This window comes from Callithrix jacchus, chromosome 7, assembly GCF_049354715.1.
Source record: "Callithrix jacchus isolate 240 chromosome 7, calJac240_pri, whole genome shotgun sequence".
In the NCBI taxonomy this organism is placed as follows: Eukaryota; Metazoa; Chordata; class Mammalia; order Primates; family Cebidae; genus Callithrix; species Callithrix jacchus.
In genome coordinates, this window is record NC_133508.1 from 79,378,317 (window position 1) to 79,389,705 (window position 11,389).

Here is an 11,389-nt window from a genome sequence, read left to right on the forward strand (position 1 = left end):
CAGCATCCCTCCAGCATTCCTGACTTTCTGGAATACCAGGATGCTCCGAGTTCATTTTGCACTTTCTCTACTCCAGTTCTGAGATCAGCTGTTTTTCCTTGGAGCCCCAGTACCTTTTAGTGGAGAATGGTATTCAGAAGCCAAGATATGGCTTAGTGGCGCAGGTGTGCCCGTTGCTACTGGGTATCATTACTGCTAGGCCTTCCTAGAGGGTAGAGCTCATAGATATATGCATGTATATGCATCACACATGTGCACACACACCCCCCACCCCGTATTTATTTCAGCATGTATCTACATATGTTAAAAATCACAAGTTCATCCAGATAACTCCAATTTCGATCCAGCACCTCAGGGTTTACTCTAGTTTTCTCCCTTTCTGTCTTTGTAAGCCTGGCTCCCATTTTCTTCAGCATATTTACATGTTTGTTTAATCCCCTTATATGTAACTAATCTCCAGCCATGCCAGCCAACCACTCCTCAGCTTTGTGGTGACCTCGTGGGCCACCGTGTGGCTGAGAGGGAGAGGAAAAGCTTTTTAGGCTTTGACTTGCTGATTCCATGGGACCCTTTGATGTTTTGAAGAATTTTTTACACTTCACCCATTTTTAGCTGTTTTCAACTGGAGGGTTGGCCAGAATGAAATTGCCTGTAGTATTCTCATAAGTTAAACAAAATGTATTTTTATGTGTTTGATAAGAAGAAAAAAATGGAAAATTGAAAAGTACTACTTTGGGTGTTTCCTGTCTTCATTGGAAATCTTGCCAGGATCTTTTTTTTTTTTTTTTTTTGAGACAGATTTTCGCTCTTGTTGCCCAGACCGGAGTGCAGTGGTGCAATCTCAGCTCACTGCAACCTCCGCCTTCCTGGGTTCAATCAATTCTCCTTCCTCAGCCTCCTGAGTAGCTGGGATTACAGGCCTGTACCACTATGCCCAGCTAATTTTTGTATTTTTAGTAGAGACAGAGTTTTATCATGTGGGCCAGGCTGGTCTGGAACCTCAGGTGATCTGCCCACCTCAACCTCCCAGAGTTCTGGGATTACAGGCGTACGCCACCATCCCTGGCTGATTTTTGTTTTTTAAATAAATGTTTTTAAATTTAAAATAATTGAAACAGGGTCTCATTCTGTTGCCCAGGCTAGTCTCAAACTTCTGGTCTCAAGCAATCCTTCTGCCTTGGAGGCCTCCCTCCCAAAGTGCTGAGATTACAGGTGTGAGCCACTATGTCCAGCCTGGATCATGTTTAGTTGTAGCTCCTCATAAGTTGCCAGCTCTAGACAAAAATCATAGAGTGAATCACTTTCAATATACCTAATATACAAAGGACGGAGGAAAACAGGGTAAGGTCAATTGAAATTCTCACCTCGAAAAGAAGCACCACACAGCTGTCACTAGCTTCATCAGTGTTTCTCAAACTTCACTGTGTGTATGAATCACCTGGAGATCTTGTTAAAATTGCCACGTCTGAGTCACAGGGGCAGTGGCGGGGCCTGCGAAGCTGCATTCCTGACGTTTTCAGATGATGTGTGGCTGCTGCCATCTGAGGGCTGTGCTTTGAGTAGCAAGTCTCTGCAGTGTCCATCCTCCTTACTCCCCTGCTCAGGAGGAGTGTATTATATGATACAACCAGCAAACCTTAGAGGTGTTTTTAAACGTTTTATTATTTTTATTTTACAAATATACACAAGGAGAGCCCCTAAGTACCACTGGGATTTACCAGTCTTATTGTATCACTTTCACTGCCTCTGAACTTTTTCTTTGTTATTTGAAAGCAAATCCAACCATTATATTATTTCAGCTTGTGCCACTACCAGATAAGAATAATAATAAGAAAAAAACCCAGTATCATTATCACACAAAACTAACAATACTTATAACACATATTAACAATAACTCCTTGGTTATCTCATAGTCAGTCCATACGCTGTATTCTCAGCTGCACCGTTTTTGAGCCTCTTCCCAAGCGATAGCTGATTTTCCTGGTCAGCTCCTCCAGGGGCTCAAGTTCACTCCTGTTTGCTGAACACCTTCTGTTGCTGTTCTTGGGCCTGGGGCTTTCCTTAGGGGCTGAGTACATGGGTGTACTCCTCCTACAATCATATTTTATGGCCTGCCAATTTGCGTCTAAGGGGAGGGTGTCTCTGTTTACTAATATACAGTGCTTTAGAATAAGGCAAAAGCTTAGAATCACACCGAGTCTGAGCCCTACCTTCCTGGTAGAGCCCTACCTCTTCTCAATCCTTTAGCCTTAAGGCCAGAACAGTAAACAACAGCCTCAACATGAAGCCCAGAATATCAGCCCTGCCTCCGGTTGGCAGCCCAGTTGGCCTTGATGAAGATGGGGCATGGGTTTGTTTCAGGAGAAACCTTTGGGACCAGGCATCTCAAAGTCTCTGAGAGGGAAAGTGATGGAAACCAAGCCAGATGAGATGACTGCCATGTACCCTGCAGCTGAGAGTGGGGGTGGGAGGAGTGACACAAACGGCAGGGAGCTGCTGGGAGAATGAGCCCTGGGTGCCTGGCCTGGCTGGTGCCAAACCCATCGGGGTGCTGAAGGGGTTTGTCCAGCCTCTGGTCGGAGGGTGTGGCCAGGACAAAAATTTAGCTTCAAATTCCTCTAGTTTTTTCCAGATATCTTCCCATTGCCAGGATATCACTACATTTTATTTTATTTTATTTTTTGAGACAGAGTTTCACTCTTGTTACCCAGGATGGAGTGCAATGGCACCATCCTGGCTCACCGTAACCTCCGCCTCTCAGGTTCAAGCAATTCTCCTGCCTCAGCCTCCTTTGTAGCTAGGATTACAGGCATGAACCACCACAGCTGGCTAACTTTGTATTTTTGGTCGAGACAGGGTTTCTCCATGTTGGTCAGGCTGGTCTCAAACTCCTGACCTCAGGTGATCCACCCTCCTCAGCCTACCAAAGTGTTGGGATTACTGGTGTGAGCCACCTGGCCTGGCTGATCTCGCTACATTTTAAATCAGTCTATTAACTGGTTGTGCACTCCAGCAAGATGTGTGGTTCTCTGACTCTGCCTCTCCAATCCCCGGCTATAGGCAGAAAGGGCTTCACCTAACAAAGGAAGAGAGTGAAGCTCGTTCCCACTCTGCCATTGACACCCCCTCCAGCCCGCCCCCTCTTCTTGCATGTATCTTGTCTCTCTTGCAGCCTGTCCCTGAAACCCACGAGAAGTAGCCAGCACATTCTATCCCAACATTCTCCATTGGACCCTGAAGCTCGAGAGAGGATATTGTGTGGTTTCCTGGCCAGCTGCTTCATGACCAAATAGCAAGGAATGCCAAACACCCAGCCTAGAATAGGAGAATGATCCCACCCCTGCTCAACTGGCACCATGTAACAGGATTCCAGGTTTCAAATCCTGTTAGACAGGGCTCTTCTGGCTGTGTGGGACAGGATTCAAACTCAACATTTTCTCAGCAAAAAGGGGGATTGATTGGAAAGATGTGGGCATGACACAGAACAGCCTGGTATCGGGAAAGGCCGGAGTAAGCTGGGTCTTCCTCCCTAGTCTTTCCTCTCCCCACCTCTTTTCTTTTCTTTTTTTTGAGACAGAGTCTTACTCTGTCACCCCGGCTGGAGTGCAGTGGTGGGATCTTGGCTCACTGCAACCTCTGCCTCCCGGGTACAGGCGATTCTCCTGCATTAGCCTACTGAGTAGCTGGGTTTACAGGTGCCCACCTGTAACCATGCCTGTAACCATGCCTGGCTAATTTTTATGCTTTTACTAGAGACAGACAGGGTTTCACCATATTGGCCAAGCTGGTCTCGAACTCCTGACCTTGTAATCCAGCCTCCCAAAGTGCTGGGATTACCGGCATGAGCAACTGCGCCCAGCCTTGTACTTTTAATAGAGACAGGATTGCACCATGTTGGCCAGGCTGGTCTCAAATTCCTGACTTCAGGTGATCCACCCGCCTTGGCCTCCCAAAGTACTGGGATTACAGGTGTGATCTCACTGCGTCCTGCCTCCACCTCTTTTCTTGTGGGTTTCTTTCTCTCTCTGCAGACCCCACAGAGTCGCCTGGGCTGGAGGCCTCATAGAGGTGCCCTCAGTGCTGACCACACACTGCAGTCCCCTGAGAAGCTACATGACCTCAGATGCCCAGGTCCACCCGGACCAATGAAGTCAGATGTCTGGGGTTGAAGCCTGGGCTTGTGCCCCCCAGTGACTCAGACGTGCACACAGGATTGGGAGCCACTACGCTATAGCTTCAGCCACCCAGAGGAGAAACTCTTGCTGTTCTCATTCATGATTAGAGGGGCAGGACTCTGGGGAACCTATTTAGGCCAGGTGGCCACACCCTCCAACCATAGGCTGGACAAGCCCCTGTGGTGCCCCGATGAGTGTGTGCACCGGCCAGGCCAAACACCAAGGGGTCAGTCCCCCAGCAGCTCCCTGCCATATGTGTCACTCTTCCCACCCCCGCCCTCAGCTGCAGTGTACATGGCAGTCATCTCAGCTGACTTAGTTTCCATCACTTTCCCTCTCAGAGATAAACTCGAAGGAGAAGTTGAGCTGCATCCTTGAGATCTGGGGAGTTATTGGGAGATGTGGTCACAAGACAGGTGGTGGAGGAGGCCAGAATGAAGCTGGCCGAGCAAGGTGCCTGGCAGGGAAAGGGAGGCTCAGTGACGGATGCTCTCTCTCACCAGAAGCCTGCCATGCAGTGGCCAGGGAGACTTAGAGTCCCAGAAGAGGGTTTGGGGTGGGAGAGGCCTGAGCATGAGAGGCGGGCCTGGCACACTCTGGTTCCGGGAGGTATTGGCCAAAGGACTCTGGCCTTGGGATTGATTGGGGCTGGTTTCCCTACATTCCTCTCAGGCCCTTCCCCCTCTATACTAAGCAGGGATGGCACCTGGACTTCAAGACCAAAAGCCCTTCCAGCTTTGACTGCACTGCTAGGTGCACACAGCACACAGCTCCAGCCACAGTCTCCCCTCCCCACCCTGGTTTTAGGGCCAAGATCTTGGCCCTTTGCTGAGCTGGAGAGGAGGAGTGGTAGGTGTGGAAACAAGGGGCAGGACTGCGGTGAGCAGAGCTGGGGGCTGCAGAGCTTGCTCAGGACAGTCCTAATGCCTGCAAGATCCTAATGTCTGCCCCTCATTCCCTCTTCTCTGTGGGGGGCTCCTACACTGTGTCCCCTCACCTACCTCTGATCCTCAGCATCCAACTGGAGAGTCTTCTAGGAATTGTCCCTTCCCTTAGGAGGGCTCTCAGGGGTGGACCAGGTAACGGGCAGGGTTTCTTACCTTGGGGCCTATGTACACATCAGGGGCTCCCCGACCCTGGGGCCTTTTCCCAGAGCTGGGCCAGCCTCAAGGGCAGCCTCCAGGGTGGGTGGGGTCTCCCATCAAGGAGTACCTTGTGCCATGCCCAAGGCCAGGCTTGGGAGTGGGGTCCCTAGGAAAGGGGTAGGAGCCCTGAATTATTTCCTGCTCAGCCTTGGATATGCTATGGAACCCATCCTGATCTGCTGTCTCCTCATCTTTCTGCCCAAGAGCTCCAGGGGTCAGCACTGACCACTCTGACCTAGGATCCGCCCAAGCCATGCCGAGGACAGACCAAATGACACCATGATTGGGGCTGGATGTTCACTTCTCTTTCCAAAAAATATGAAACACACAGTCTGGGTATGGCAGAGGATAGAGCCTGGTTGGGGACTGGACATTACACACCCAGGGGGCCCTTGGCAGAGGCGGGCAATTTAACAACTGGTCTGAAAGTCAAAAAAGAGAGAGCTGGTTAGTGGATAGCTGTGGGGGTGGGGGCAGGGGCTGTGCATTCAGGCCTGGACATGGGGACTGGCCAGCACCACCAGACCTTGGGCCTCACAGCAACCCTGCCTAGGACCCATTCCCAGGGGTGGGGGTGCTGTGGTCCCACCTAGCCATCTGTGTGAGTGGCTCCTGGTGCTGGGCACACTGGAAGAACCTGAGACCTGAACTCAGACCCTCCCTGTACCTGTGTGAACTTTCAGCATCCCGGCACTGCCCTATGGGGTTGCAGTGAGGAACCCTTGGGATTGGGATGAAGGGTTCTGCTCACCCCAAGGACCTGGGTACTAAGGATGTCTTGGCCACTGCTGTATCTCCAGGGCCTAGCACAGAGCAGACATCCACGCGGCTCTTCAGTGTGTAAACGAAGGAGCAGGTGAAAAGGCAGCAGCTGGGCTGGTGCCTGAGGGCCTGTCCCCAGGGACACATGCTGGTGCCCACGAGGCTGTGCAGACAGCACCATGCCTGGACCTGCATCTCTGTGTGTGTGCCTGGAGGCTGGGTCCTGCCTCTGGCCTTTCTCTGAGGTTCTTGGTATCAGATTGTAGGGTAGGTGCTTGTGTTGACAAGCTGCTCAGAGCACCAGACTGAGCTCTGGGGACATCCTGTGCTCTACTGGCCCTGCCCTGTGTGCTGCAAGGCTGGCTGGAGGCTGGGCGAGGGGGCCACTGGGCGGGGGGCTGGCCAGGGCAGGCGGAGCTCAGACGTACTCTCGGGCAGCAGTGGAGGGTCCGGGCCGGTAGGGCTGTGGGCTGCTGTTGGGTCTCTCTGGCTTCGGGCATGTGCAGCAGAGAAAGGAGCCCCCCAGCACGGCCAGGCCAGCTGAGGCCCAGCCCACAAACAGGGCTGGACCAAATTCATACCTGCAAGGGGTAAGGAGAATGGCATCAGGTGTGGCTGCCGTCTCAGGGTGTCCCCAGACCCTGCCCTGGCAAAGGAAGGGCAGGGTGTGTGGAGCTGGAGGCTGGGGCCTCACAACCTCCTCCATCTCTCCAGATAAACTGGGGTGAATGTGCTTCCTTTCTCCCTCCCCCCAGCCCAGAATATCAACCCCACACTGGGTGAGCCAAGACCAAGCTGGGCATGAAGGCTGGAGGCTTGGCCTCATGCTGGAGCTCTGAGCAGCCTGGGCTCATTTCCTGATCCCGCCAGTGGAGGGGGCATGGGAGGGCCTGAGAGGCCTGTCCTGGAGGAACAGAGCAGTCCCTGCCATCTTTTTTCACAGTTACAGTCTGGCCCCCGAAATCCCAGCCAGGAGGGCTCCCGCTGCCCTTGGGAGAAGCCCACACCCCTCCACCTGGCCCTCTGGGCTCTCCACACCCAGGCCCTGCTGGCCAGTCCAGCTCCGGGTCTCACTGCCTCGGTGTCGTTGCACACGGCACACTCTGCTGGGCACTAAGCCTGCCACTCCCTGTGCCTTCCCAGCTCCTTCTCTGCCTTCAGAGCCCAGGGGGCTTTCCTTGACATCCTCTCTGTATTGACATCCCACTGCCACACTTTCTCCAGGAGGCCTCAGCCCCTTGCCCTGGGAAGCCCCCTGAGGACAGACAGAGCATGGGATTCATCAGTGTCCCCAGGACCCAGCACAGGGCCTGGCAGTCCCCGAGTGGGCTTGGGGACTGTTGAAGGGATCGGGGGCTGAGTCCTATCCTGACATGCCTGAGCTGGACCTTGCCTGGCGGACGATATGGCTGTACCTGCCCGCCCAGGGAACAAACTTTGTACCTGAGATCTCCTCTTTTCCCTCCCCTCTCCATACATGTTCCTCCTCCAGGGATCCCTCGCAATTGCAATAGCCCAGGCATCTTTTCTCATCCTTTCTCCACCCCAGGGCCCAAAGCCCACTGGGACATCTGAGTTTGAGACTGTTCCATTCTCTGCTTCTGGCTGGGCTGAGGGTGAGGGAGGAGCCAGGATGAGCCCAGGCCTTTTGCAGAGCCTCCTTTTCAACTCCTGTGCTCACAGCCTTACAAGTCCTGGTCATCTAGCTCCTGAATAGCAGTCTGCTTTCCACTGCTCCCTCCCTGGTGCCCCAAACCCTCTGCTCAAACCTTCGGGACAGCCGCCTTCCTGGTGTCACCCCCACCCCACCATTCTGCACATCACAGCCAGAGGGACTGCCACTGCCTCGGCATGGATGAGGAACAAAATCTTGCTATGGCTGCAAGGACGTCTACGATCTGCCCTTATTCTCGGGTTTCTTCCTGGCCCAGAGTAACTGCTGCCTCTTGCAGGAAGTCATCTCAGCTCTGCTGCCACCAGCAGAAATAAAAACAGCTCAGGCTTGCTAGGCACTGTCCAGGGCCAAGGCACTGTGCCACACCCTCACCTGCATCTTGCTGGATGCTTGTGTTGAGGACAAGCTGCTCAGAGCACCAGACTGAGCTCTGGGGATATCCTGTGCCCTACTGGCCCTGCCTTGGGTGCTGTGAGGCTGGCTGGATGCTGGGCAAGGGGGCCCCTGGGCGGGGGGCTGGCCATGTGTGAGCTGGTGCTCAGGTTCTAGCTCCATTTTACAGAGGAGGAAACTAGGCACAGAAGGATTGAGTAACTTGCCCAGGTGACGCAGTGCACGCAGAGCTGGGATTGATTGATTGATTTTTTTGAGATGGAGTCTCACTCTGTCACCCAGACTCCAGTGCAGTGGTGCGATCTTGGCTCACTGCAATGCCTGCCTCCCAGGTTCAAGCTATTCTCCTGCCTCAGCCTCTCCAAGTAGCTGGGACTACAGGCGCCCATCACCAACCCCAGCTAATTTTTGAATTTTTAGTAGAGATGGGGTTTTACCATGTTGGCCAGGGTGGTCTCGAATTCCTGATCTCAGGTAATCTGCTTGCTTCAGCCTCCCAAAGTGCTGGGATTAGAGGGGTGAGCCACTGCACCCATCCAAAGCTGGGATTGAAACGCAGAGCCAGGAGACTTAGGTCCTTAGAGAGTCCTTGCTGCACCTGGGAGCCTGCCACAGGCCTCCTGCCCCTGTGGAGGGCCTCGCCACACTCCACCTGGCTCCCCTCTTTAGAGCTTTTTGGACGGCAGTTGGATCCCGTCCCCCACTTCCTCCTCCAGGTGATAAAGCTCAGTGGCCCCGGAGGAGGTGAAGCAAGAGACCCAAGCCCTGACACCCACCTGGCATTGACAGGTGTGCTTGGGTTGAAGAACTCCTGGGTCACCAGGGTGGCATACCATGAGACGGCAGTCAAAGTGCAGAGGCCTAAGGACAAAGCAGAGGGCCACTCAGCTCTGCTCTGCATCTCCCCCACCCTGAGGCTACTGGTGCTGGGGCTGCCTGCCATGGCTGTGATTGTGGAGGAGGGAGGGGCACTCACCTGCCAGGATGAAGAGAGCACCCCCGGAGATGGCGACACGGCCCTTGGCGATGGGGTTGCTGTCTCCCACCCGTGTGCACTTCATGCCAACCACACTGAGGACCATGGCCACGAAGCCCAGGAGCACGGCCACTACCATCAGGGCCCGCGCTGACTGGATGTGACCTAGGGCAGGCAGGGTGGCACTGAGCGGGGCTGGTGGGGATGGGGGTTGGGTCGGTGCCTGGAAGGAGCCCAGCTTGAGAGGGAGCTGGCCTGGGGGTCAGACCACCTGCTGGCAGGTGTGGGATAGTGCGGAGCGACAGCCCGGGCGTGAGGACAGGGCATGGGGGTGAGAGTCCCCTTCACTGTCAACACCGATCTCCACTTGCCCTTGCAGACTTTTCTGGTAGTTTGATTCTGCTGCTGCTTTCTGGCCTGGGGACTCCCTTTTGGGCTTGGCCCACCCTCCTAAGCAGTGGAAGGCAGCTCCTCCAGGGGCCCCCAGAAAGAAGAGCTGAGGGTATCTGGGGCCCAACTCAACCCAGCCTGAGCCCTGCAGCAACTCCTCCCCAGCAGCCATTCAGACAACAGTCACCTTCCCCTCTGTCCATGGCAGCTGGAAGCTTGTCTCTCCATGGGTGCATGGGTCAGTCCTGGGTCCTGGGGGGGCGCTTAGGAGACCTGGGTCCCTCAGCAAGGCTAGATGATGACCTGCCTGAACCAGCACAATGGGGCTGATTGATGGCCATGGGGAGTAGATTGCCCCTAGGGGCATCCTAGGCAGATTGTAGGTGGGCTACCTCCACCCCAGAGTTAGAGCTGTAGCAGTCCCCACACCCCAGAAGGAGGGGGACGGCCTGCAGACACACCTGTCTGTGCATGTGCGTGTGTGTGCAGGCATGTGAATGTGTGTGTGTTTGCATGCGTGTGTGCACTCATATGCTGGCATACTACCCTGGGTGGCAGGACTGGGGAGTGCACGCAGTGCGTGTCTGTCTACTGAGTACGGGGGAAGGTGGATGAAGGGTCTTAACTGAGCTTTTCAGAGTGCCACAGGTATTAGTATTCCCCTTGAGAGATGAGAACATCACAATGCCAAGAAGGTTGGTGACTGGTTCAAGGTTATGGTGGCAGAGCAGGGATCCGGACCCACAGCTGCCAGACCCTAGAGCCCTCCCCTCCCACAGGGCAGCAGGCTGGCCTGGACTGTCGGGTGGGCACGGGGCAGTAGTGGGGGATTGTGGAGCAGGGGCTGGAGGATGGAGCCCAGCACAGAATGTGAGGAAAGCTTGCTCCAGAACCCCCTGCTGTTCCCACCTCCCACCTCCCACCCCACTGGCCTGAAGCCTACCGTCCAGGGCGAGCAGCGAGTCGTAGAGCTTGCACTGCACCTGCCCGGTGCTCTGGGAGGCACAGGACATCCAGAGCCCTTCATAGAGGCCCACGGCGGTGATGATGGCGTCGCCTGCGTAGGAAGACTGCTTCCACTGTGGCAGGGCAGTGCTAGCGATGATGCCCACCCAGCCACCCAGGGCCAAGAAGTAGCCCAGGAGCTGGAGGCCTGAGTTGGCCATGGCCCAGGGGAGGGGACCAAGGGTCCCAGGACTCAGAGCTGGGCCAGGGTCCCAGCAGGGGCTGTGGTCATGGCCAAGTGGGAGGAGCAGCTGGACAGAGGGAGCGGCGAGAAGGAGGGTTAGAGGCAGGGAAGGAGAGGTGATGGGGTGGCAGCGGCTGGAGCAAAGGCAGTGGCTCTGGACTCCAGAATGCAGGGGGAGGCCCAGGGGCTGGAAAAGGCCAGGGCCCGCCCACAGCAGCCGCCTAAGCCAGAGCAGGGTCCCCAGCAAAGCTCATGCCCAGCCCCCTGGGGGCGGGGGACCGGCCTAAGGCCCAGGTGGTGTCCCTGCCCCGCCCCAGTTCCCCAGGGATAGGGAAGGGAGGGGCTGAGAGGAGTGACCCAGCTGCCTTCAGGGACTTCCCCCCAGGGAAACCCCTTTAGGAACCTGATTCAGGTGCCCTAAAATTCAGATAATCCCTCACCCAAATGCCAGCCCTGGGAGAATGGACTTTGCTCTTGCAAGGCTGATCTGACCCTTGGGGTTTTCTTCTCTTTGACTTTAGAACAGAAGGGAAAGGGCTGCCAGCTTGCAGCGGGTAAAACTAGAGTTAGACATCAAGGAGAACTTTTTGGCAGAGGATCTGAAGCTAGATGTGGGCAGATGGAACTAGGGGTGGGGTGTTGGGAAGAGGGTCCTGGGTAGCTGGGAGCTGTGTGTGCCAAAAA

The 11,389-nt window shown here is 54.9% G+C and overlaps 1 protein-coding gene across 2 annotated transcripts; it reads right to left on the reverse strand.

Moving 5' to 3' along the window:
- Positions 1 to 4,471: 4,471 nt before the first annotated feature.
- On the reverse strand, positions 4,472 to 10,861 carry CLDN19 (claudin 19). Of its 2 annotated transcripts, XM_003733421.5 has the most exons (5): positions 10,460 to 10,861; positions 9,127 to 9,291; positions 8,927 to 9,011; positions 6,511 to 6,663; positions 4,472 to 5,742 (listed from the first exon to the last, which is right to left on the reverse strand). In XM_003733421.5, the coding sequence occupies exons 1-5, from the start codon at positions 10,680 to 10,682 to the stop codon at positions 5,694 to 5,696; spliced, it is 675 nt and encodes a 224-aa protein (XP_003733469.1). In that variant the 5' UTR covers positions 10,683 to 10,861; the 3' UTR covers positions 4,472 to 5,693. The 2 variants fall into 2 exon arrangements, with proteins under 2 accessions (XP_003733469.1, XP_035106969.1); XM_035251078.2 differs by lacking the exon at positions 8,927 to 9,011 and having other exon boundaries at positions 4,472 to 6,663.
- Between the last annotated feature and the right edge of the window lie 528 nt (positions 10,862 to 11,389).

Bases quoted from the DNA above. Each gene is read 5' to 3' on its own strand.
- CLDN19 (XM_003733421.5), bottom strand. From the start codon at position 10,682: ATGGCCAACTCAGGCCTCCAGCTCCTGGGCTACTTCTTGGCCCTGGGT. The intron at 9,012-9,126 runs GTGAGTGCCCCT...CTTTGTCCTTAG, and splicing joins TGCTCTCTTCATCCTGGCAG to GCCTCTGCACTTTGACTGCC. The intron at 6,664-8,926 runs GTGGGTGTCAGG...TACCCCTTGCAG, and splicing joins AGCACACCTGTCAATGCCAG to GTATGAATTTGGTCCAGCCC.